Source organism: Thamnophis sirtalis, unplaced genomic scaffold (assembly GCF_051295495.1).
Source record: "Thamnophis sirtalis isolate CommonGarterSnake01/CBP01778 unplaced genomic scaffold, rThaSir2_p1.2 scaffold_8, whole genome shotgun sequence".
Taxonomy (NCBI): Eukaryota; Metazoa; Chordata; class Lepidosauria; order Squamata; family Natricidae; genus Thamnophis; species Thamnophis sirtalis.
In genome coordinates, this window is record NW_028261388.1 from 69,338,143 (window position 1) to 69,365,784 (window position 27,642).

The 27,642-nt window shown below is 42.5% G+C and overlaps 1 protein-coding gene across 1 annotated transcript in view; it reads left to right on the forward strand.

The window, feature by feature from the left end:
* APBB3 (amyloid beta precursor protein binding family B member 3) overlaps positions 1-27,642 on the forward strand; it is a 50,987-nt gene that overhangs the window by 20,130 nt on the left and 3,215 nt on the right. The window contains exons 5-10 of the mRNA XM_014066716.2: positions 1,029-1,175; positions 4,651-4,778; positions 5,160-5,274; positions 16,980-17,067; positions 18,118-18,201; positions 25,397-25,512. Coding sequence (XP_013922191.2) covers positions 1,029-1,175; positions 4,651-4,778; positions 5,160-5,274; positions 16,980-17,067; positions 18,118-18,201; positions 25,397-25,512 — 678 coding nt within the window. The remainder of the gene's footprint in view (positions 1-1,028; positions 1,176-4,650; positions 4,779-5,159; positions 5,275-16,979; positions 17,068-18,117; positions 18,202-25,396; positions 25,513-27,642) is intronic.

Consider the following 27,642-nt stretch of genomic DNA (forward strand, 5'->3'; position numbering starts at 1 on the left):
GCTGTTTAATGTAGCAATCTTTTGCATATATGATGGTGATGAAATAGTAACTTTGTGACCAAACTTCACATTTATGACCTTTGCAGACCTGTAAAGCAAAGCAAAGCCAAAGTAAGATCATAAGCACAGTTGCGGTGTCACTTAGTGACTGCTTCACTAACATTAACAGACTGCTAAAATGCTCTAGCTATCTAGCTGTCTATCATCTCTATCATATTTCTCTCCCCCCTATCATATTTCTGAACTGCCTATCTCCCTCAAAGAGGAACTCTGGGCAATGTACAGTAGAATAGAAAAACAATATATAGTAATAGCAGACATATACCACTTCACAGTACTTTTCAGCCCTCTCTAAGTGATTTACAGAGTCAGCATATTGCCCCCAACAATCTGGGTCCTTATTCTATTGACTTTGGAAGAATGGAAGGCTGAATCAAACTTGAGCTGGTCAGAATTGAACTCCTGACTGAGGGCATAGGTAGCCTGCAATATTGCATTCTAACATTATGCCTTCATGGTCCCTGAATTTTTTTTTTGTAGAAAATTTAAAATGTTAGAATTAAAATTTCAAAATTAAATTTTAGAGGGAGGCAAGAATAATTAAACCTTGTTAAAAAATCAATTAAAAAGGCAATGGGAGGGCTCACAGGGCACCACCCAGCCCCTCTGCTTCATGATCCTTTGGGCTCCCGACATAATAGGATATTGAATGAATAACAGAAAACGTTAAGGCTTTTCCATTATTTCATTATTACTGAAATAGGAAGAAAAAGTGTTTGCTATTATAAAGACTGGAGATTGGATGGAGTTAGCAATGGATATATTGGGAGTCTCAAATGTTTCACACATAAGGCTGGAAATTGGATTGCAGAAGCATTTTTTTCTCTATATAGCTCAGGAGTCCAGTAACACATAAGATTTGTTAAATAGCCAAAAGAGGGCTGGAGAATCATTAGCTCTGTTTGATGCCTATTGATGTTCTCTCCCTCCCTCCCCACCTCTCTCTCTCTCCCCCCCTCTTTTCCCAGTGTTTTGTTGTGCGCTCCTTAGGCTGGGTTGAGATTCCTGAGGAGGACTTGGCACCAGGCAAAAGCAGTATTGCAGTAAATAATTGCATCCAGCAACTTTCCCAAAGCAATTGTGACAATTTTGGCCCTGCTGATAGATGGGGTGAGGTGAGTGCTTAAGGTATATAGCCCCAGGGAAAAATATCTGTTCCTAAGATATCACCTGTTTTCTCTTGCCAAATTCCACTGTCTCCCATTTGGAATGTAGACATTAATTTCTTGGACCCAACTATTCTGGGGTTTCCTTTTGTCTCTTGGCCTGGGTGAAGGTTGCCACCGGAGAGTCTTTCCATTCTTGTTTTCAAATATGTTATTCTCTTCCATTGTAGGCTGATATCATTACATTTGACTCTAGGGCTTGTTGGCTTTCCAAATTGAGCTTTATTTTCAGTTTCTATCAATACAAAAAGTGCAGCTTTGAGAACAGAAAATCAAACTAGTAAGTTAAACAAAACGGTTTATACCAAGAAGAATCACAGTGGGGTATAGCCAGGAAATAAAAACCTATTTGATGTTTTATTATTTAATCAGCTGAGCAGTAAAGTGTGGGCTGGTACAGCCCTTTCTTCAAAAACATATATAGCAGCAGAGGACAATTTTATGAACGGCTGGGCAATGGGGGAATTTGACATGGCCAAACCTGCGTCCCCTGAGGCTGTCAATGCAGCTTTGCTTCTTAACAGAAAGTTCACCCCAGCAGAAAGCCTAGAGTATATGCGTATAGCAGTCAGACAAACAGTTGCAAGTTTGTAGAGTTGGAGATAGGGAAAGTTGGACATGAAGAAAATATTAGAAGCCATTGCAGTGGCTCAGTTGAAAGAAAAAATAAGCAGGAGTTTCCCACTGATCAAAGCCAATTAAAGTGTCTGCAGCAGAAGCAAGGAACCACAGCTATCTGAAGCAGACTTAGAAAGGACATCAAGGGATGGAAATAAAGCCCAGGTCCCAAATGAATCTCAAGGCAGGAGACAAGCAAATAAATGGTCAGGTCATGTATTGCTCCAAACCCTTGAAAATCCTGAACTAAACCCCAAAGTCCTGGTAAACAGGCTACTTGCAGGGAAGTGTGAAAGAAGACCAAAAAAGGGGCCAAACTCAGAAGACCACTAGTTCCCAAGTTGCCCTAACCCAACTTTCCATAGACTGAACTAAAACAGGCTGGGGAGGAACAGGAATATAGGGAGGAAAGCACCACAATAAAAGTCCCTGCTCAGAAATTAGCTCTTTCTGCTTTCATGTGTCTATCTGAAAAAGCTATGCGGAAAGGAATTTGAAGCACACGTACAATGAGTTCCAGTTTCATATATGTGCTGTTAAATCCTTCTGTTTCATTCCAAACTTCTCCCCTCGCCCCCCAGACCTTCTCAACCGGTTTAAGCCAATGCCAATAGGGAAGTGACTGGTCCCACCTTCTGTACTGACCTGAGGAGGAAAATTCAAAAGATTTTGAAGGCAAAGCAATACTGCAGTGACAACTGCTGGAACAGGACAAAACACTTGTAACAGCTTGGATCAAAAATGAATGGATTTGTTCCCTCCTCCGCCTTCCATTCAGCGTGTCCAATTTTCAGAAACTGCCTGGACAGGTCCAGTTTTGTCGGCAAGCGTTTCAGAAGTGGTTTGCCATTGCTTGCTTCCTAGGACTGACCCAAGTGACTAACCGAGGGTGACGCAGCCCACTTTGTGCCCAAAGCACTAAGGCAGGACTTGCAGTCTCCCTGTTTCTACCCTGGTTACTTTAACCACTACACCAAACTGTCTCTCATTTGTGCCTTTTTCAAAACAAGACAAAAGCAAAATAATGAAAACACAGGGGCTCTATTTTGTCCAAGAGTAAGTTACAGTGTTGGATTTATATTAGAACTGTTTGGTGATATAATTCACAAATTTAAAGACTCTGTAAATGAATTTAGATAAATTTATGCTCAGGCATATAAACAGTGTGTTGTCTGGGTATAGTTAGTTTGAGTAATAATCATCATCATAATAACAATAGCATTCATAACATTAGTAATAATCATATAGTAACAATGATATCTCATCATAACATTGATAATAAACATATAATGACAATAGTGCTTACTTATTCATTTGATTAAACCATTTTTACAAAATTAGTCATTCTCTTATATTTTTTGAAATCTATGTCTGTTTCTGCTCGTTAACCATTGATAGAACAAATCTCATATTAAAAAATATTTAGTGGTCTTCCTTATCTTTAATTTTAAGCGTTCATCTATCCATTTCTGCACATTGTGGTTTTTTTTTTAATTACATTCTCTTCTGTAGGGATCTCTATGCTCTTCCAGTGTTGTGCAAATACAATTCTAGCCACTGTTAACACATGTAGTACTAAGTACGTATTATCTTTATTATATTTTTCTGGTATGATACCCAACAGAAATATTTCCGGTTTTAAGTCTATGTGTTCCTTCATCATTTTTTCTATCCATGTGTGTATTTTTGTCCAGTATTCTTTTGGCTTTGGACACGTCCACCACATGTGGTAATACGAGCCCAGTGTCTGATTAGATTTCCAGCACTTAGCAGAATTATCCTTGAACATCTTAGCTAGTCTTGCTGGTGGAAAGTGCCATCTATAACACATTTTATATAAGTTTTTTTATATGTAGTTGACATTGTTAATTTATAATTCCTCTCCCACAACTTTTGCCATTTGTCTAAGTCTATCAAGTAGCCAAAGTTTTTAGCCCACGCTATCATTGCTTCCTTTACTTGTTCTCTTCCATTCTAATGCTCAGTAAATAGTTGTAATTTTTTAAATTAACTTTTCATCTGTTCCTGTTAGGTTCTGATCTAATTCTGTTAGTTCTTTATAAAAACCATATGTTTTGACATCTTTCTCATATCTTGACTGCATTTGTACATGAGGCCACCATGTTAAATCAACCCCTTGACTATTCAATTCTTGCTTACTTTTAAGTTCCCTTTTCTCATTCAGAATATCTTTATATCTTATGATTTTTCCCATGTTAACTGGATGTATCAGTGCCTCCCTCGTGGAAAGCCAGGCTGGGATTTTCAAATAGTGCTTTTCTCTCATTTTTACCCACACTAACAATAATGCATTTCTGATGTAGTGTCCTTAGAGGTATCAGTGTATTTTATTTTTCCCATACCTTTGGAAGACATACCACCCAATTTCAAGTCATGCCCCTCCAAAATTAATAGTTGCCTGTCTCAGATTTATCCATTCTTTCAGCCACGTAAGTGCAGATGCCTGGTAATATCACTCCCAATCTGGCAACCCAAAACCTCCTCTGTTATTAGAATCTTGTAGCAATTTCAAACTTATTCTAGCTTTTTTCCCTTGCCAAACGAATTTTGACACTAATCTATTCAGTTCCTCAAAATATTTTTTTCCAACTTTATTGGAATTGTTTGGAACAAGTAAGGAAGATGATAGGAAGATGTTATGTTAGGGAACTTCCCCTTTTAATCTAGCGTAAGATAGTGTTCCCAGTTACAGTATGTCCCCATTATTACAGCTTTTGCTAAACATGCCTTAGACAGAGGGATTTTCATTCCTGTACCATTCACACTTCTCGGCTTTCCTTAACAGGGTCAAAACATGGTGATGATTCTCAAGGAAGATACAATGAACTTGGTGGATCCTTTGGACCACAGCCTCATCCACTGCCAGCCCATCATCAATATTCGTGTTTGGGGGGTAGGCTGCAACAAAGGCAGGTGAGTAATAATGGGTAGGTTGGAGAAAGGAGACCTTCTTACCGAAACCAAACTCCAAGGGCAACTTTTCAGTCTACGTGTTGTAACTAGTGAGTTATTAAGCTATAGATGTTTTGGGTGCAAAAATTTAGGATTAGCCACCACCACCCTGACTTTCCCATGGGATCTTCTGCTACTTCTTTCTACCCTTATCATGTGGGATCACCACTTATTCCCAAGCTATTAACAGGGTAGCTGCTTCAAATACTCTTCATTAATCGTTCTTTTTTCCCCCTACATGCTATGCTTTATCAAGGGACAGGTAAGTTCCCCTCTTCCTCCTGAAGCAAAGCTAGAGCTTGGAGCCCTGCTCTTGCTCATTGGGCTCTCCTCTCCTTGCAGGGATTTTGCTTTCGTGGCCAGTGACAAGGACACGTGTGTGCTGAAGTGCCATGTCTTCCACTGCAATGTGCCTGGCAAGGCTATTGCCAAAGCTCTGCATGAAATGTGCTCCAAGGTATCCCTCCTGACTTGTAGCACAGTTCTTTCCATTGATACGTAAACACACGCACACCACCTGCATATGCACCCAGACATACATATGCCACATATGGAAAGGGGGTGGTTCTGAGACAGGGACGTGCAGTCACTAGAGGCAGGGGAGGCGGGGCGTCACCAGTCTCCTCAGGAAAAGGAAAGAATTTTAGAGAATTTTTAAAAAATAATTAAAGTCAAGGTAGTTGCTACCAGACTCCAAGTCACAGTGATTTGGGTCTGTGCTTAGTGTTAACTATAGGAGGAGGCGAGAGAACTCGGGGCCTCCTTTGCATAAGGAATTTTTCGCCTTTTAAAAGTTAAGTAAGGGTTAAAAAGAAAAAAATTTCGTATGCATAGGAGCTACTGATTCTCCCGCTCCTGATCTGGGAGCAGCGAATCATTCCTTGTTGGCAGTTGAGCACGGTTACGTTTGGCGGGTTATTTCGGAGGGCGCGCTTCAGAGGAGAGAGGAGTGGGGGAGAAGGAGGAGGCTCGCTCTTCACTGCAACATGTATGTATTATTTGGTTGGTTCACTAGTTGAAACAGAAATAGTTCCCTGAAGAATATTTAACGTGGTAAAAAGAAGCTGACTTCTTCAAATGAGGAGCCCAGACAAGGCTGGAGCGAGAGCCGCGGAGGCGAAAGGCAAAGAGGGCTGTGGGGGGGTGTTCCAAGAGGCCCCCTCCCCTTTTGGCACTCCGCAAGCCAGGCACGCAGTGGCAAGAGGCTCCGCTCCACTTCTATCACCCCCCCTCCTCTCCAGAGAAGCTGGCTGTGGGTGAGTCTCCGCAGCCCCGGTTCCATCTCCAAGCAGCCCCGGGAGGAAACGGGCCAGCCCCGCTTCCCTCCCCGGACTTTCCGGCAGCAGAGGACCCGCATTCCGCTCCCCCTTCAAAGCCCCGAGTGGCCAGTCTCAGCTCCCGCCACTTTCTTCCAGAGCTCTGACAGGCCTGCCGAGAAGGAGCCCGGAAAAGGCTGGAGCGAGAGCCGTGGAGGCGAAAGGCTGGCCACTTGGGGCTTGGAAGAGGGAGAAGAATGCGGGTCCTCCACTGCTGGAAAGTCCAGGGAGGGAAGCGGGGCTGGCCCGTTTCCTCCTGGGGCTGCTTGGAGATGGAACCGGGGCTGCGGAGACTCACCCACGGCCAGCTGCTCTCGCTCCAGCCTTGTCTGGGTCGGACGTAGCTGCGGGGCGCGGGACGCCTCTATTTCGGACATAGCTGCTGCCGGGGGGGTGGGCAAAAGCCGCTTTCTTTCTTTTTGCCTCACCAGCCATATGCTTCACCGCATGTCACTGTTCTGAGATGTACTTTCAGTGCAGCGTCAAGAGTTTTCAGGACTGTAACTAAGTAACAGACGTCACTGATGTTTCATTCTGCAGGAGTGGGAGACAAAATGAGTATTAAAATAATTTTAGTCTCTTAATATATTTTCCAAATCAAGGGGAAATTATTTAAAGGGAGCAAAGACTTTGCCAGCCTATCTCTGCATGATAATTCTCTGAGAATTGAAAGACGAAGTTGGGAGGGCAGAAATAAAAAAATACTGGAAAGATTTCCCTAAAGATTCCTCTGATGTGTTATGACTTGGATCACCTCCTCTGATTATACGACTTGGATTAGAGCATATACAGTCCACTCATGCTTCCTAGTGCACACCCTTAGAAACAATGAGGGAGGGAGGAAGCAGAAACACACACATACCAGTATGATACATTACTTCATTACACAGAAGAAGCTAGAGACCTCCACTGTGACCATGGCTGGGAAAGGGGCCAGAACAGTGGTGAAATTCAATTTTTTTTTACTACCGGTTCTGTGGGCATGGCTTGGTGGGCGAGGTGTTGCTTGGTGGGCGTGGCAGCGGATGGATACTGCAAAATCTCCATTCCCAGCCCACTCTGGGGCCAGCCAGAGGTGGCGTTTGCCAGTTCGCCGAACTACTCAAAACGTTTGCTACTGGTTCTCCAGAACCTGTCAGAACCTGCTGGATTTCACCCCTGGGCCAGAAACAATACCAGAATACTTGCTTGGCATCTTTTCCCTTCCTTCCTACTTTGCCCCAATCTTACCTGCTACTATATCTATTACAAGCTTCCTGTTGCTATACCTGACAGCAGTGGGAGAGTTTATTCTCTTGCAACTGTGCTTTTACTGCTTATTGTACAAATGTTTATAGCCTGCAACATTTTATTGTAGTTCTGAATGGTTGCAAACTGTTTATGCTGTGGGCTTCTTGGTGCTTTATGAGTTTAGTTGTTTGCTACAAACTTTTCATTACCCAACTACCATGTTTCTCTGGAAATAAGACCCAGTCTTATTTTCTTTTGGCTCCAAAATAAGCACTAGGGCTTATTTTCAGATGATGTTTCTCTCCACCCCCACCCCTAAGGTACATGGGAGTACCCACTTCTTCTGCTTGCTCACGGTGGGGTAAGAGGCTGTGTGGTGTCCTATTGCCACTGCTACAAGGCAGGGTGGGTGGAGTTGACGCATGTGCTGTGCACTGGCTTACCTTAGGGCTCCCGCAGCCAGGCCACCCGCACCCCAGGGGTGGGTTTCAACCGGTTCGCGGCGGTCCCTGCGAACCGGTTGGTCGGCGAACCCGGAAGTAAGTAACTTCCGGGAACGGCGAAGGGCCCATCCGCCCGCCCGTGGTCCTTACCCGGTTTTGACGAGTTCTGCGCTTCCACGCATGCGCAGGACACATACAGCGCCTGCGCGATTCTCCAGGAGCAGCTGGAGCATCGCACAGAAGCTAGTACGCATGTGTGCACTGCGCTCGTGCACGAGGACGCCGCCGTCCCCGTTCCAACTGAACCGGTTGGAACGGGGCGAGAAACCCACCCCTGCCGCACCCCGACACCTGCCTCGCTTTGTGGTGGCAGCTCCAGTAGCCCTGTCCAGCAGGACCTTGCGTTGCCGCTGGTCCACTTCTTCTGCTTGCTCAGATGGCTGCAACAGAGCAGAAGGCCGAGTGATGTGCTGGTGAAGCAACCACAAAGTGAGGCAAGGAGGGTGGAGCTGCCCCATGCGCCCCCCACTGACTTACCTCAGGGTCCATGCAACCAGGCCATCTATACCCTGACACCTGCCTCACCTTGTGGCCATGGCACCAACATATCACTTGCAGTGGTGGGATTCAAAAAAATTTACTACTAGTTTTGTGGGCATGGCTTGGTGGGCATGGTGTGGCTTGGTGGGGTGTAGCTTGATGGTTGTGGTAGGGGAAGGATACTGTAAAATCTCCATTCCCTCCACACTCCAGGGGAAGGTTACTGCAAAATCCCCATTCCCTGCCGATCAGCTGGGACTCAGGAGGCAGAGAATAGATGGGGGCGGAGCTGGTCAGAGATGATATTTACCAGTTCTCTGAACTACTCAAAATTTCCGCTATCGGTTCTCCAGAACTGATCACAACCTGCTGAATACCACCTCATACTCCATTGCGGCCAGATGAGCAAGCAGAGGAAGTGGGCCAGCAGCCATGCAAGGTCTTGCTGGATGGGGCTGGTGGAGCTGTCGCTGCAAGGCAAGGAAGGTGTTGGGGTGTGGATGGCCTGGCTGTGAGGCTCTTGATGTAAGCCGATGCGGAGTGCATGGGGCAGCTCCACCCCCCACCTCACCTCGCGGGCATGGCACCAGAAGCAACCAGATGGAAAAAGCAGCTGGCTGGATGCGCTAGGGCTTAGGTAGGGCTTATTTTTCGGGTAGGGTTTCTATTAGGTGCACATGCAAAACATGGTAGGTCTTATTTTCAGGATAGGTCTTATTTTGGGGAAAATAGATAACATCACACTGATTTTATTTTGTTGGGTAATGAAACATCTGCCAGCTAATAACCAAGTTTAGAGAGAACCAAGAATTCCACACTCCAAGTCTGAGCTGCAGATATTCTCTTCTACAATTAATATTTGCAGACAAGAAACTGGATGAAGCAGAAATGGAAATACTTCAAATCTCACACAGGAAATTGCATGAAAGACCTAATATTGTCCTATCTGAGAATTCAATTGCAGACAAGGACAAAAACGTACGGGATATGCTTAGTATAGTAGCTATATTTCTTGGGGGCTTATCTGAAATGTACGGTGCATTCATATGTGGATAAGAGACAAAGCTGAAGGCATAGGTTGTATTTCATTTTAAAAAACCAATGCTTAGAGATTAAATTGCGTAGAAGGAATTAGAATAATGATATAATACATATATGAATACTGGTATGTAATTGGACCTGGATAGCTTTAGATGATATCTATAGTCATCTAAAATGTGAAGGTCCGGGAATGCACTTCGTGAGAAAGATTTTGAATCCCGGGGAATGACATCTGGCTATTCCTTTCTGTGGAGTTGTAATAAAAATAAACCAGATGCATGGGTGCTCCTTGTGGTTAAGCATAAAAAAGGCAATTATATTCACATAAAAAACAGCAGATCAATACAAATAGCAAAGCATGCAAAAAACAAAATAAAATTGTTTGTTTTATTTATCCTAAGTTATTCGTACCAAAAACAGAACAACTTGGGAGAAATAAACAGAATCAGAACAAGTAAAAAGAAAAGGGGAAATAGTGGAGAGGAATTTTTTAAACAGCACAGGAAAAGTTAATGAATTAGTTTTGAAATACTCAAGCAGTGCCAGATGTAGACTTGGTGAGTGCCTAAGCGAATGTTTCTCAACCTTGGCAATTTTAAGCTGTGTGAACTTCAATTACCAGAATTCAGTGCTGAATGACCATGTATTCCCAGAGCTCAACATTGACTGAGGGATTCTGGGAGTTGAAGTGCACCTAGTTAAAGTTGCCAAGGTTGAGAAATATTGCCCTAAGCCTGTGAGCGCGAATCTATGGCAAGTGTGCCATAGGTGGCATATGGAACCATTTCTGAGGGCACTTGAGTCGTTCCCCTGTCAGCTCCAGAGCGCATGTGCATGCTGGCCAGCTGATTTTTGGCTGTTTTTCGCCCTCCGGAGGGCAAAAAATGCCCAATTCACAAACTGGAAGTCCGTTCCCAAACTTCCAATTTGTGCATTGGGCCATTTTGTGCTCTCTGGAGGTTTCAAGGAACCCTCCTGAAGCCTCCAGAGGGAGAAAAATGACCTAATGGGCAACCCAGAAGTCAGAAAACCAGCTGTTTCTCGCCTCCGGAGGGCCTCCAGGGGGTGGGGAAGGCCATTTTTGCCCTCCCCAGGCTCCTAGAAAGAGTCTGAAGCCTGGGGAGAGCAAAAAGCAGGTTCACCGTGCCATCACCTGCCAAAAGCAGGGGAGGGGGGTTGCCCGTGCATGCATGGGGGGAAGGCGCATAAAATTATAGTGGGCACACACACACATTCCCCCCCCACGCTCCCCCCACTTTTGGCATGCGATGGCAAAAACGTTAGCCATCACTCCCCCAAGCTATATAAAGCTAGGAGGTCCCTTGATAAGAAGTTTCATCAGAACGTCTCACCAAGCTGCTTACCAAATCAAGATGTTGGGTCACCAGAAAAAACAAGGAAAACATATATAGGAGGTACTGGTATTTAAAACAAAAATACATATATATATTTTCAAATGAATGCATGTACTGATTAAATATTTATCATTTGTCTGGCTTCATCTCTCTCACAGATTATAATATAGTATTCATTATTCTAGAAATAATACTAAAATGAAATCTTAAATATAATTTTAAGATATGTGTGTGTGTGTGTGTGTGTGTGTGTATTTAAAGTCACAACCCCTGGTATGCCCAAATATGGGAGGAAGTTCACTGCTTCCATTCTCTGTCCATCGGCTCGTCATAAGAGACCATATATACATACATACATACATACATACATACACATACTATATATACATACATATATATACATACTCACACACATACATATACACACACACAAAATAAGTAATCAAGATCAGTTTTATTAATGTAGGTAATGAATTCATTTGCAAAATTTAAAACAGATATTCTGAAATTTTCTGAGGTTCTAAGCCATAGCTTGTTTAACTTATTCATAAATCTGGCTGTCCTCTCAAAGCATATAACAAATTATGTATATATTTTGAAATGTACTTTTTGCAGATTATAGACGTAAATTGCAACAAGTTATAATGTTTCATCTTTTTTTAGCCTGCCTGTAAATAAATCACGGCAGTCCTGTTAATCTATTTTCCCCTTTATGAGTGACTATTTTGAGGAAACACTTGATTTACACCTCACCTAATGTATTTCTGTTGTGCTGTATGTCTGACTTCCTCATCTGAACAGATGCAGTAATCATGTAAGTTTGCAAACAAGAGATTTTAGTTATGATGCAGATGGCAGCTGGAAGCCTGCCTGTATACTGTATGTAGCAGCCAGTTTATTTTCTAAATATGGTACTGCTTATTATTTCCCCTGCACAGTTTCACTGTATTACTCTGAAGGTGATCTTCTGTGTGAGCAGGTTGAGTCTCCTACAGATGGTGGGCTGAACATTCCTGAAATCCTAATGAAATTTGCCAGGCTTTCTGCCTATGATAGTTATCTAATGTGCAACGGACGGAACAGGTTTGGGAAAGGATGGGGTGAATAAAGTATTGCCAGACATAATAGTGGTGACATATAATGGTGCATTTAAATAATAATGATTTTAGCCTTTACTCAGGAAGATTCGGTTTTAATTATTTAAATTACCACCAGGAAGAGTCTGTTTATTCTTTTAACAAACCACTCATGTGGTCTACTGTAATCTTGATACAGATTCACTGATTCTCAAAGATAGATATAAGTCTCGTTTTAGGAAGCATATCTAAACAGTACAAAGTAGCAAATTGGAACAAGATCAATAAAAAGAGCAGTGAAGTAATTTGAGATTGGGTAGTAAGACCTATGAAAAGCAACTGCAGGTGTATATTTACATTTAAGAAAATATTATTGAAAGGCCTTCTTGACGCAACTCTGAATACCTGAAAGGATGGCATGGAAAAGAAAGTCAAAAACTCTTCCCTATGGTTCCAGAGTACAGGATAATGGATAATGGATTTAAACAACAGGAAGGCAAGAAGAACTGTTCACTGTAAAAAGATTATATAGCAGAACCAATGATCAAGAAAAGTAGTAGAGACCGCCACTGGATGCATCCAAGCACAGTTGAAAATGCCTTAATTTGGCTTCATCTACTAAGTAGGGGGCTGGTCTTGATGGTCTAAGGCAGTGTTTCTCAACCTTGGCGACTTTAAGTCCTGTGGACTTCAACTTCCAGAATTCCCCAGCCAGCTCTGCTGGCTGGGGGATTCTGGGAGTTGAAGTCCATAGGACTTAAAATCACCAAGGTTGAGAAACACTGGTCTAAGGGCCCCCTCTATATTTTTATTATTCTTTCATTTTGCACCAAGCAGTATCAATTTGTAGTCATCCACAATTTCTGTCTCACATGGTACCATAGTGTGCAAGAACCAATGGTTTAAAAACGAACAACAAAAACCAGACTTTTAACATCTTAATTGATTTTTTTAAAGTCCGAATACAATTTTAATGTTCTTAAAGAGGTATGCAAAATGAAAGGAGTTCTTGATAAGACTCTTCAAATACCTTATCATCAGATATCAGAAACAGCAATCGCAGCTTCTAACTACACCCTAGGAACATCCTTGGTGATAGCATGGAAGATAAGAGGGAGTAAATGTGATTAATCTCATTCTTTCACATTTATTCTTAAAGTGAAAACACAAAAAGTCAATATATGTAAAATTGAATGAATAGAGTAGCTTCAGTAAAGAAGCCTGTAGATCATATTTATTTTAAAGGAAACCATGAATCTAAAATTATCTCTCTCAAGAAAATGAAAATCATACCGAAAATATCTCATTTGTCAGCATAGATTCATAGATTCTATGATTCATAGATTTGTTGGTATAGATTCAGCAAATGTAAACAAATTATTGGGGGTAAATCCAATTAATGAACAGTTGCTCCTTTTACCCATATAGAGAAAGTTATTTTCTTCCCTTGGAGTAATTTATTCTAAACTGAAAAATAATTATAATATAATTTATAATATATAATCATATTTGCATATACATACTCTCTCTCTCATCTATCTATCTATCTATCTATCTATCTATCTATCCATCCATCCATCCATCCATCCATCCATCCATCCATCTATCATCTATCTATCTATCTATCTATCTATCTATCTATCTATCTATCTATCTATCTATCTATCTATCTATTATTACACATGCATATGTATGTTAATGTACATATATACATACACACAGACACATACATACATATACATTACAATTACAACTACAATATATTCAGCATATTACCAGAGTCTTGGGATTTCAAGCGTTCTGCACAGCATCTTAGCTGTTTCTAGCACTGCACTGTTCTGGACAGCTCTTGTGTCATTCCTGGAATTTGTTGGAGCCAGCCTCCTAACTTAGAAGTCAGAGTCCCAAGAGCTAATACTACCATTAGGGCCACTTTTACCTTTACTTTCTTCAGCTCCTCCTTCATTCTCTGGTAGTTCTCCAACTTCTCCTATTTCTTCTTTCTGGGGTTGCTGTCACATGGCACTGTTACATCTATCACCACTGCTGTCTTCCAGTCTTTGTTTACTACCATGATGTCCGGCTTGATTAGCCAGTACTGGCCTGTCTGCCTGGATCTGGAAATCCCAAGATTCTTAGCCCTTTTATTTCCCACAACCTTCTTAGGGGTTGCCCATCTAGACTTTGGAGAGTCTAGCCCATATTCTGTGCAATAAATTTTATTTTGTACGTATTGGGAGATATATGTGGTTGTTTAAATATTTTTGATAGTTGAAAAAAACCAAACTGAATACAAAGTTTATTACCACAATTCAAAAATCTATTTGATAACAGGAATAATGGTTCTTTTACAATAGGGGTAGGCACCTGCACCATTTACAAATATTACTATAATTCCCAACAACTTCAGTCACTTTGGCCAATGGTATAACACTAGAAATTATATTATAGCAAATTTAGCATGCTACGTATTTCTATTTTAGCATATTATTATGAGAGTTTATATGTACATATAATACACACATACATATATTTTTAATTCTAATGGAATTAGGGCTGATTGAGTTATTATAGGTTTCACAATTATGTATCAGGTTTCTTGTGAAATAAAATGATCAAATCATTATCCAATTTTTAATGAAAACCAGTCTGAAAAAAAATCTGAATTGTTGCTCACCATCTCTTCATTCTAGAAGAGATTAAGGAAGAACCAGGTTGCGTTGATAGCAGAGTCATCTATAGTTCACCATTTGTTCCCTTGAAGCCCTGGAAGCTGTATTTCTAACACTGCATTTGCCCCTTTTTGCAGTCACATTACATTGCTAAACTGGTGGTTTTAGGACTAAGTGATGTGAATCAGGACAGGCTGCTTTAAAGTATTGGTTATGATAGTGCTGCAGTTAAAAACTATTAGGAAGGAGTGTTTTGGCCTTACGAATACAGCACTTATCTATTATTCTTTAACAAAGCAGCTTCTTTCCTCTGTCTTGGTGATTGAAGTCATCTTTTTTTTTTGCTGATGATTCTTATTTCTAGTATTTTCTATTCTCTGTATAAACTATTCTATCTTATTTTCTCTGAGCAGGAGACCTGCCCACCATACATCTATGACTGTCTCATTTCTTCATATTTTGTGGCAATCACTGTGTGATTTAACAGAACTAAATGCCTTATTTCCTAAACTTGTAATTACCGGTAGATGTGCATGTTAAACTGAAAATAACACTTGTATGTTTTCTTGTTTCTGACTTTTTAAATTATAGCTTGTGTGCTTGGTCACTTCTCCCAAAAGCGGGAAGGGCTAGTAACATCTCAAACCTAGAGGACCATCAGTTGGTATTAGAGAGTTACTTTTTATTATTGTAATATTTTATTTTTTATTGGAAGGAAAGTGTTCAAGTTGTGAGATTCTATATCACAAACTGATGTAAAGGGGAAGAATGTTTGATAAAGGCATCCCCCAAGAGAGGAGGTAGCAACAGCAGAAAATAAAGGCAAGTTGGCATAGCAGGGAATGTCAAACCCAGAGGACTACTGGGAAAGACAGGTTGGCTTCCCACGTTTCACCTTAGTTTCAGCCCTAAGTTAGGTTAACATGACATGACATTAATGAATGAATCTACTGGGTAGATGTACCCAAGCTGTAGAATGAAGAAAAAGAATGAGCATGGAGCCCTTATACATAGCACCTACTAAGGACTCAAGCTATCCCAGGTGGAAAGCAAAATTGATTATTTTACCCTCTGGAACAATCTCAGCTATCTAGAGCAGTGTTTCTCAACCTTGGCAACTTGAAGATGTCTGGACTTCAACTCCCAGAATTCCCCAGCCAGCGAATGCTGGCTGGGGAATTCTGGGAGTTGAAGTCCAGACATCTTCAAGTTGCCAAGGTTGAGAAACACTGATCAAGAGCTCCCTAGAAGTCAAACAGTATGTTGAGAAGATATCTCCATAGCAAGTTGACAAAAGTGGGAAGCAGCATGCAAGAAGGTATCCTGCTTCCAATTATGACATTGAGGGGAAGCATTGATGATACACCTTGATGCATTGCCACTATTTTGCTGCTATTCCCCTAAAGGATGAATGCCAATTTTAAATAATGGAGTTTTTGCTGTATGTGAATACCCCTGTCATTTGATGGCCAAAATCGCTAAAATCTTCTTGGACTTGGACTCTGATTAGGCTAGTTTAGTTGAGGTGCCTGGGGCATGCTCTCATGCTAGTTTAATGATGAGCTTGAGTCTGTGACTCCTGATGTGGCAGCTAGGGAGTTCAAACTGAGTTCAACCACCTATTAGACCCAGTTTCCTCCTGCATTGTTCAGATAGACCAAGAGATAGGCCATGGGTCCATGGTATCAGCTTCTTTGAGGGAATGGGGTGATTTCTTTGGCCTTGAAGGAAGTGATGGTGTGCTACCTGATCAAGAAGCCATCCTTGTACTCAACAATTTTGGGCAACTATTGATCTGTTCACAGCCTTCTTCTGGGGGAGGGTTAGAATGTTGAGAACATGGTTGAACAGCCAAGGATTCTAAAGTAATCTATTATCTAGATCAGTGTTTCTCAACCTTGGCAACTTGAAGTCCTGTGGACTTCAACTCCCAGAATCCCCCAGCCAGCATAGCTGGCTGGGGAATTCTGGGAGTTGAAGTCCACAGGACTTCAAGTTGCCAAGGTTGAGAAACACTGATCTAGATCTCTTTTAGTTGGGTTTCAGGCAAGGAGATGGATTTTGTCATATAATTGAAGCTTTTTTAAAATGAACATAATATTTACTATACTTCATGAACATCCCTGGTAGTCATCAAAATGTACGAATTGTGTAGCTTGGTCTCATTTTATGAACATTAGTCAATAGAAGTCCCACTTGATTGATGATTTGAAAAAAAATCTTTTGAACCATTCTCTTCACAGCCTTCATCAGACTCAGAGCTCTAGTGGTTGATAGTCAATCAGCAAAGTGCCAATTAAGCTTGTGCATCTGTTAGTAAGCTCAACTAATAAGAGGATCAGATTGCATTTATTGAAGGAGGGGGACTTGTTATTTGAGTTCTTATTTCTGCCTACACAATTGGAGCCCATGCACCTAGCTCCTCGGTTTTACTATAATAATATACTAAGATAGGCTTTAAGTTATAATGGCCTTTTTCTATCTTATAGATTATGGCTGAGCAAGCAGTGGCAAGTAGCAGCCTCTCTCGATCCATCACCCTTGAATCTTTTTCTCCAAATGACATATCTCTGCAAGGTAACAAGATTTCTTTAATTACATGCATTTTATTTTTCCTCACAATTACAGAAATGTAGTGATTATTCCTTAGGCTTTTATATTTATTTTATAGAGCCGAGGTGGCACAGTGGTTAGGGTGCAGTGCTGCAAGCCACTTCAGCTGACTGTTATCTGCAGTTCAGCGGTTCAAATCTCACCGGCTCAAGGTTGACTCAGCCTTCCATCCTTCCGAGGTGGGTAAAATGAGGACCCAGACTGTGGGGGCGATATGCTGACTCTGTAAACCGCTTAGAGAGGGCTGAAAGTCCTATGAAGCGGTATATAAGTCTAACTGCTATTGCTATATTAGGAACCACTACTCTTTACCACCTTACCCCAGAAAGAAGCTCTGCTTTGGGATGAAAGATTGAATGACAAAGCAGCATTTTTGCTATATAAGGATGATACTTTGAATTTCACCTTGGCATTTATTGCTTGGTGTTTTTATCTTTGAATGGATTTTGTCTGATCTTCACAGACGGTGAAGGTTATGTGTGGTAAATCATTTCACTGAATAGGATCCATACCTTTCCTGATACATCATGAAGTACAGTACACAGTAAACAGCAAATTACCATATTGTCCGGTTTGAAAATACACAACTGAATACCTGCTATAATTGTAGAAGAATTCTGGAAATGGGTGGGAAATCAGAGAGATGATCAGTGAAGAGCACATCTGCTGGCCACCTTTACCATCAAAACACAGCTGAAAGAATTATGCCAGACTGAAGTCTCTGACAATCTGAAAAGGCGTTTCATTGGTATGAATGAAGGAACTGATGTGCTCTTGACTGTCCCCTTATTATAAACTGTAGTGCAGCATTTGATACCTCCTATAAAAACTTGCATTTCTTGATGGCCCTCTTAAGGACCAATGAATGAACTCAGTGAGACTTACTGTAGAATCATGATGAAACATTTGATTACTCATTAAGGGACACGTTTCAGTATCTCCTTATTTCAATGCCCTGAGATTTATTTTCTGAACAACAGATTGGAACAAATATGTTCTCTTTTGTTCCTGCAGCTGATATATTGGATGTTGTGAGAGAGTCTGTTCAGAAGTACAAAGCTTTTTATATCGGCAGCTTACCAGTATCTAAATCTATGGGTAGGTATTTCTTAATGACTTCTGCAACTTATGTTTATAACTGCTTCATAAATATTGTAAGGTATAATCTTGTCTATTTTATTATCCTTTTTATAGCTATGAAATTATAAATTGAAATTGGTGGTTTATGTCAATGGTCCGACTAATGTACCCAACAAACATAAACACCTTCAGAAACTTTGAAATCCCAAAAGCGAAACTTTACTGAGTACACCATTTCGGCACCGAAGAAAGCAAAACCAGCTCTAACTTTTCCCATGCAATCCTGCATAAAGAATAGATTTCTCCACTCCTCCCACTGGAAAGGTCACAATGTCCAATTATGAATTGGCCTTTTGTTTTGAGAACAGTTTATGTCTTGGGCTGCAGAAGTGTCCTTAGTGGGTACTTGGCTCTCCAGTCTGGAGCCTATGCGTTCCATTTTCCCCTTCTCTCCCCCAGTTCTTTGGCAAGTTGAGAAGCAATAATATTCACAGGAAGCATAAGCATTCAATTTTGACATGCTAGCCCCCTGGAAAGAAGGGATACCTACAAAATATCAAACACATATTACCACCATGGGTTCATACCATTCCTCTTTACATCTCCTGGTTTCTGAAGATATTTCAAATGGAACCTGTTCATTAGCCAGTCTGCCTTAACACTGTTGGCTTTAACCCATTCTGCTTCGGTCCTTGGATATCCTTTCCATTGCACTAGATACTGCAATTTCCCTTTGTAATAACTAGAATCTAGGATCCTTTTTATCTCATTGTGTTCTTCTCCCCCCATTGTGATCGGGCCCGGGGTTTCTTTTCCCCACCGGTCTTAGCTTAGACATGTGACTATGGCATGCATGCCCGAAATGACACACAGAGTCTTGTCGTCTGGCACACGTGGCATCAACCATTCCTCTTCCGGGTTTCTGGCACGCATGCGTGCGCGATGATCAGTTGGCCTTCATGCGAGCGGCAGTGCAGGAAACTGGAAGAGCTGGTCTTTGGGCTGATTTGACAAGCTACAATGGAATACCAGATGCACTTTTCCTAATATCTTGAGTAACCATAGCTCTACTATGACGGGAATGATTATTTTCACAATAGGAAATGGACCAATATACTTGGGGCCCAACATCCTACAAGTTTGCCTTAACTTTAGGTATTTCGTGGATAAGTACACTCTTTTCCCCACTTTTTCTTGCTTTCACTAAGGCTTTCTTTACATCCTTGCATGCTCTATTTAGGGAGTAACTCCCTAAATTACTGAGGAGGGAGGCTCCTTGGGATACTTTGGCATAGGCATGAACTCCATTCCCATGGTTACCTTAAATGGGGTAAAGCCTGTGCTGCTATGCATTGAATTATTGTATGCTACCTCTGCAAATGGCAACAGTTAGACTGTTGCTAATTAATATAACAACATAGGCATTGCTCTACCACTGCAGCTTATTCTGAGGCTCCATTCGTACTCGGATGGAACCCAGAGCTAAATCCTGGGAAGACCCTATCACAGTGATGGCACTAAATGCCCAATCTGGAATGCACATTCATGTACACATGCTGGAATACCGAAAACCTGAAGACCAGCTGGCCAGCATGCGCATGCCTGCTTTTTGGCTGTTTTGGGCAGTTTCAAGCCATTTTTGAGGGCTGTTTTCAGGCAGTTTTTCAAGCAGTTTTCCAGAACTCCAGCATTCGTGAAGACCACCGAAATCCAGAAGAGCAGCTGGCGATGTTGCATGTGCCCACAGAGAGGGCTCTGCGTGCCACCTCTGGCATGCATGCCATAGGTTCGCCATCATGGCCCTATCAGATTTACGAATTCACACCAGAACTCCACTGTGAACTGTACTTGGTCCAAGCTGATGTGTTTGGGCATTCTGTGCAGTTGGTAAATGTGTTGTATGAACATCTTGGGCGGAGCTTGGGGCATGCCACAAAGTGGGCTTGCTTGGAGAACAGATCCATGACGGTCCAAATCATAATGTCTCCCCCACTTTCTGGTAGCTCCACTATAAAATCCATAGCGATTTCCTCCCAAGATCTGGCTTTTTGGAAACCTGAAGTGGCTGGCTTGCTTGGCATTGTGACTTCGCTGCAAGACTTGCATTTGTAGGCTGTCAGGAATGTATAATTTGTCCCCTTTCCATGCCAAGTCTCCTCTCATCGTCTTCTGGCTCCAATGGGTCCCAAACCATGCATCTTTCTGCAGCACTTCTTTTAACTGTTGTATTAAGGGGTCACTGGGGTTTAGTGGGGTTCCCCATGTCTGCTGCTTCATGGAAGCCTAGGCCACAAGCTGCTTGGAAGGTATAATGGGATTTATCACTCCTTCCTGGGTGCTCTTGTATTAGAGCATCTAGTAGAGTACATCTGCCAGGAAATTCTCCTTCCCCCCGAATGTACTTCAGAATGGTCAAAATATTGGGCCCACTGTATCCGTCTCAGAAAGTATAGGAGGGTTCCCAGGGTCTCCAGCTTTTTGAGATTGGTTCACACTTCAGAGGGGACCTTACTGTCCTCTAAGAACTGCCTCCACTGTTAGCAGAGCCCATCGAACCACAAAAGCCTCTTTTTCCCATACTGTCCAATGTCTTTCAGTCTCATTTAGTTTGCGAGATGTGTAGGCACAGGGTTGCAACTTTCCCTCCACATTGTTTTGGAGGAGAAATGCCCCCACTGTCACATTGCTAGCATCCTCTTGTATCACAAATGGCATCCTTTAGGACCGCCATTGGTGCAAAGAGACATGTGAGCTTCTCGAACACCACCTGGCACTCCATTGCCCAATTTAGTGACTGGCTAGGCTGAGGCTTCACTCTGCTATCCATCCCCACACACCCCATTTTGAGTAACTCCATGATTGGCAAAGTGAGCTGGGCAAACGAGGGAATGAATTGGCTATAGAAGTTAGCAAAGCCTAAGAAACTGTGCAGCTGTTTTTGAGTTTGGGGGGCCTGCCACTCCAGAATGGCTTTCACCTTCCCTGGGTGCATCTCTATTCCTTCAAATGACATATCCTAAGTAGTCCAAACTTATTTTGTGAAATTAGCACTTCGACAGTTTGGCATACAGCTTAACATCCAGGAGTTTCCTAAGCACTTGGTGCACTAGTCTCACATGCTCTTCTATTGTCTCAGAGTAGATGAGGATGTCGTTCAGGTACATCAGAACCCCTTTGTACAAATTTTCATGCAACATCTCATTTATTAGTTACATGAACACAACAGGTGCTCCTGTAGACCAAAAGGCATCACTTTGAATTGGTAGCACCCCAAGGGGCAGTTAAATGTAGTCTTCCATTCATCCCCCTTTTTAATCCTCATTTGATAGTATGTCTCCCTTAGGTCCATCTTGGTGAACACCTTCTCTTTGAACAAATACCCCAGCATGTCCTCCATGTTCTCCACACAGACCCCATTGATCCTGCAGAAATCCATGTGACCCATCCTTTTTTTCTTTAAACAGCATGGAAGTTGCCACTCGGGATTTCACCAGCTGGATGAATCCCCTAGCTAGGTTCTTGTCTATGAAGTCTCTTAGCTCCCCTATCTCATTGGGAGTCATTGTATATATCTTAAGCTTAGGCAATTTTGCCCCTGGAAAGATCTTAATTGCATAGTCTGTGGGGAGATGGGGGAGAAGAACAATAGATTCTTGGTAAACACTTTGATGAGGTCCTGATACTCCTTGGAGATTGCAGGCTCCCTTGGCTTTGACTTGATGGCCACTCTCGTGTGCTCAGGCGTAGCTGGGGCTCACTATGCTTCCTCTCTGTAAGTTCTGGAGTCCCTGGGCCCATCACTAAGCGGTTCCTCTCTCTCCCCCAGCATACAGTCGAGCTCCACTTCTTCAGTCATGCCAACTCCAATATCATGGCTCCCGCCATTTTTTTGGACCACCATAAACCAGATAGTCTCTTTGTGGTTCCCCATTCTCAGGCTCACTGGCTCAGTTAGGTAGGAGGAAGGCAGCCCCCCTATGATCGAGCCATTGACCTGCTCAAATTTCATGGGTTGGCATAGCCTCCTCACTTTCAATTCTAGTCTCACTGTCTGCAGGCTGACTAAATTCTGCATTGTGAGTCTATCAAGGCTGTTATGACTCCCTTCACACTGAGTGGGGCACTATGATCTCCCCCCCAGACAGTAAAAGGGGTGATGGCTCTACTTACAATCAGGTCATTCTCCTCCTCACTGTTGCTCTCATAGAGCAGTGGTTCTCGATCTGTGGGTCGGGACCCCTTTGGGGGTAGAACGACCCTTTCACAGGGGTCGCCTAAGACCATCGGAAAATACATATTTTTGAAAAAATACAGAAAACATTAAATTATTTTATGGTTGGGGACCACCACAACATGAGGAACTGTATTAAAGGGTCATGGTATTAGGAAGGTTGACACCCACTGTCATAGAGGGTCAACTTGGCCTTGCTGGGGGTCAGAGTTCCCTCCCCCTTACTGGTTGTGGGAGAGGTCTCTATGTGCCACCCACGTCTTTTCTCTCTCCTCCTTCAATGTCTTCTTGGTTTTTTCTGGGCTTGGAACCTTCAGGGTCATCATGGGCTTGGGTGCCAAGTAGGTCACAGCCCTATGGCCCTCCTCCTCACATCAGAAGCACTATCAGGGCTCAAGCTTTGGGACCTCTCTTGTGGTGGAGGAGGTAGCGGCTGGGGTTTTCTGACCCAACAAACATCTCTCTTGGCTTCTTCTTGGCCAGCTCTCAGTTCCTCGATGCCTCTTATACTCTATCAGATCCAACTCCATGTTTGTTGCCAGCTGGTACCACGTGTTAATGTCAACTGGGATTCCGCAAGTGGAATACAGCTCCTGATTCAGGCTGTTATGAAAGTAGAAGACCAGCAACCACTCTGGTCACCCCCTCAGTTTCTGGCAAGACTCCAAAACTCACAGATGTACTTGGTCACTGGCCTGTTCCCCTGTTTGATAGTGCAGATCTCGTACGGCAGATCTGCGTATTGTCCCTGACTCAAGCCCAGAGCTCATCTAGGAAGGTGCCAAGGTTCACTAGCTTGGGAGGTCCCTCATCATGCAGCTGCAGCTGTGTAACCCACTCTGCTTAATCTCCCTCCAGGCTGACCACTATAGCGTTCACGTAGGCGACATCTTCTGGGTAGACAGTCCATACAGGTCCATGTGGCTCCACGCATGGTTCAGGAAAAAGGCCAACTTCTCCGGTCTCCTGTTGAACGTGGCATTTATTGGCAGGGGTTCCAAGTGCCCTGGGCAAGCCAGTATCCTGGCGGCCACTCCGCTCCATGTGGGAATGAGTGGGGTTCAAAACCCATAGCTACCAGGGGCACATGAGGTTGGCTGGCTCCCCTGTGTGGAGTAGTAGTCACCCCTCAGGGACTGGCAGTGCCCTGGCCTAATGCACCCCTCTGCTGCAGGGCAATAACCCACCTGGGACTGGGAAGCACCCAGGGATGCTGCTCCCCTAGCCACTGGCTGAGGCTAGGGCTGTGGAAGTGAAGAAACCATTGGGGCTAGGCTGGCTCCTGTTCTGGTGGCTTGAGCTATCTATCATGCTAGCACCATGTCTCGTACCTCCATCCCCACAAATTTCTCTCTCAGTCCACTGATGGGCTGTGGCATGTGGCCAGGTATTTCTAATACACTGGCTCTTCCCATTCCACAGCTCTCTTGGCCTTTCACTTCGATCCTCGGGTGGGATCAAGGGAAACGTAGCTTCTGCCGCCTTCCCCACCACCCCTCACCTTGGCTCTACGGAGCCAGGGTAGAAGGATTCAGTTGCTGCACCCTCATCCTGCATCGCCAGCTGCTCTGCCTTCTCTGCTCACACTTTAGACCAGGTCATGACTGCTTGGGAGCCAAAGTCTGCCTGCGCCATTGCCAGAGCTTCCTTTGTCACACCCACCTTGGTCTTTGTCGCCGTCTCTACATTTCGCTCCACACCAGACATCGTTCCCAGACTCCCCACAGTGCTCTTGGAGGTGGCTGAGTAGGCTGTGCAGAACCAGAGTTAGGCAAGGTGGTTTAATGTCAACTGTCCGAATAATGTTCCCAACAAACATAGACACTTTCAGGAACTTTGAATCCCAAAAGCAAACTTTATTGAGTACATCATTTCGATACCGAAGAAAGCAAAATCAACTCTAACTTTTCCCGTGCAATCCTGCATAGTTAAAGAATATATTTCTCCATTCCTCCTACTGGACAGGTCATATTGTCCAATTATGAATTGACTTTTTATTTTGAGAACAGTTTATGTCTTTGCCGATACCTGCAGAAGTATCCTTGGTGAGCGCTTGGCTTTCCTGTCTGAAGTCTGCAGCCTCTGCACTCCATCTTCCCCTTCCCTCCTCCCAATTCTCTGGCAAGTTGAGAAATGTTTATATTCACAGGAAGCAGAAGCAAATTCAATCTTGACAATTGATTTTTATGCTTTACAGGAATCATGTCAGATTTATGGAAAAATGAATAATTATGTTGATGAGATTCCTGTGCAATAATGCTTTCTTCTCCATGCTGGATACACTGACCACATCAATAACACTATCAGCTCTGACTTGCAAATATCTGCAGCTATTTACTGATCCAGTAAATGGCAGCAAAGTGAACTACTAACTTTTGCAATTGAGATCTTGGAACTTTAAATGAAAATCCATTGGTTTTGTTCATATTGTAGTTGGCTCTTAAGTTAAAGTCATGTTAGGATTGACAGGAAGTGACAGGAATCAGGTTGGGACATAGAGTTGATTAGGAAATGATTAAGGAACAAAGAGTAAAATGCTGCTTTTCTTTTATGTTCTATTTCACCTTAAAAATTTAATGTAAAAATCTATAATAAATCCCTTTAATAGCTGTTTGTCAAGAAATCAACAAATTCATCATGTTGTCTTGCTACTGTGCCTATTATAAGTTTCTATGATTAAAGGTTAAAGCTGTTAGGGTTAGGTTAAAGGAAATGGTAGAAATCTCAATGTTGAAAGTTACTACATTTCTTTTGGATACATGGATATTTCTCTCACACTAGCTGTTCTCTTGAAATATCTCAAAACAGATGGTTTCTTTAGTTACCTTTCCTCATTTTTGGCCTTGGGAGGAATCTTAAGCAGCCACGGTGCCTTAACTGGAGTTCTGGAATTCAGATCCTGGATCCTGAAATTACCTATTCTGCAGCTAATGGTGAAAAATGGCTTGGCTTATTCATTTCTTTCCTGCATTGGCACTTTAGGGATTGATGTGCTAAATAATGCCATTGAAACTCTGATGGGCAGCCGTAACCGTGAGCAGTGGATTCAAGCTGTGGTTAGTGTTTCAGACTCAGTGATGCAAGCAAATCAGACTGAAGTAAGACCCTTTGTAATATTGTACATAGTGGAATCTTTCTCTTCTCACCAAATGTCTGAGTATGACCTTGCTATCTGTCTCCTATATGTGTTATGGCCTGCTTTGTTGCATATCCCAGAAACTGAGTAATTAACTTGACGGAAAAACAGATAATTGGAATTCTTCTCAGCACCATTGATTGAATGTTTTTACTTAGAGTAGGGATTGGCAGCCTTTTTCTGCAGAGGAGCCAGAGGCCATGCTGCTGCTACCACAATTTTTGGGTGAGGTGGTGAGCATTCTTTCTCCATCTGTTGTGGGTTGGGTAAGTATATTTCTTTTTGGGACCAAGAGCTGAAAGATTTTGGCTGGTGGGCCCCTTGGCCATAGATTGCTGACCCTGATCAGATCTTGGTTGCAAAATCAGGTAGTCCTCACAACTGGTCACTTAGTGACCATTCAAAGTTATGATGTTGTTTCCCCCCCCCCCCGTCATATTTTGGGCACTTGGCTACAGGGCCCAGCTGTTTGCAGTGTCCTACAGTCATGTAACCATGATTTTTGAGCCATGGTGACTCAGTGGTTAGAATACAGCATTATAGGCTGACTGCCCATTGCCAGGTCTTTGATACTGATGGGTTCAGTATCAAACTTTGAATTTGAATTTGTAATATACAAAGCTAAACATATTAAAATCCAATTGACCTCTATGGGATAATTGACTGTAATTGACTCCCACTGGAATCAGTGGATCATTGAAATATTCATCTTCCATCCCTCATGAGGACCCAGGTTGTTGGGGGCAGCTGACATTTGGAAACTACTTAAGAGTGTCATGTAAAGCATTATGGAGCAGAATATAAATCTAAGTGCTATTGTTATTTTGGGCATTTTTTGCTGAAAACTGGCACTTACATACTGTATATTAGCAGCTTTATAGTAAAGGTATTGTTAAGTTTAATGAAATCTTACTAAGGTTCCACAGTAGTTCTTTAATCTGTGCTAGCCATTTGCTGTCAGAATTAAATGATGCTGCCAAAGATGAATATTTCAATGATCTATTGATTCCAGTGGGAGTCAATTATAGTCAATTATCCCATAGAGGTCAATTGGATTTTAATATGTTTAGCTTTGTATATTACAAATTCAACTGATTTTCATTAAAATATTAAGCACTTCCATTAATCTCTCTCACTGAGAACTTTAGTATCCTTAACTTTTGTTGGGGTTTGTCTATAGTTCAACCTAATTTAAATATAAATTGAAAACCCAATCATAAATATTAAAGGGTCATTCTTGACCCCTTATTAACCTGCCCAAGAATATTAGTTTTCAGAGATGGTTGATAAATCCAGATACAGTTACTTCCTATTTGTTCCACTGGTTTCAATGAGCACTAAGTATTGCTTTCTGCAGAATGGAATTTACGGTACATTTACAAAACACAGTCCTATTATGTTATTTTTCCAATAATGTTTACTTTTAATATATTACATTAAACTATAAACTGGAGCAGGGATATTACACTCGATTTCATTGATGACCACATAAGGATTGTGTTTGACCTTGGGAGAGGGGGAGGGCAACTCAATGTCACTCATGGGGGCACCTGTGGTGACTAAGTACTAAGGCAAGACTTCCCTCAGACCCTCATAATCTTCCTTCCTTCCTTCTTTCCTTCTTTCCTTCTTTCCTTCTTTCCTTCTTTCCTTCCTTCCTTCCTTCCTTCCTTCCTTCCTTCCTTCCTTCCTTCCTTTTCCTTCCCTCTTCATTCTCCTTTATTCTTCCTTCCACCTTTGCTTATTTTTCCTTCCTTGTTCTCTTCCCATCTTTTCTTATTTTTCTCTTTCCCTTTTTCCTTTCCTGTCCCTTCTTGCATACTCAAATGCAAAAGGGGAAATATTTCTCCTTTTATTTTGTTTTTATTTTATTTTGCTAGCCCTCTGCCAGTGAACATGGAGCCCCCATGGGATGCAGGAGGCCATTGCAGCCAAAAATGGGGCCTGCACAGGGCCCTTCCAACCTCCGTTTTTGCTGGCAGAGGCACCACAGGCTGGTTCTTTGCTGTTTCCAGGTGGCCCCATGGGCTGGATCCAGCCCGCAGACCTTGAGTTTTGACATTCCTGAACTAGAAGTTTCAAGCCAGTGGTG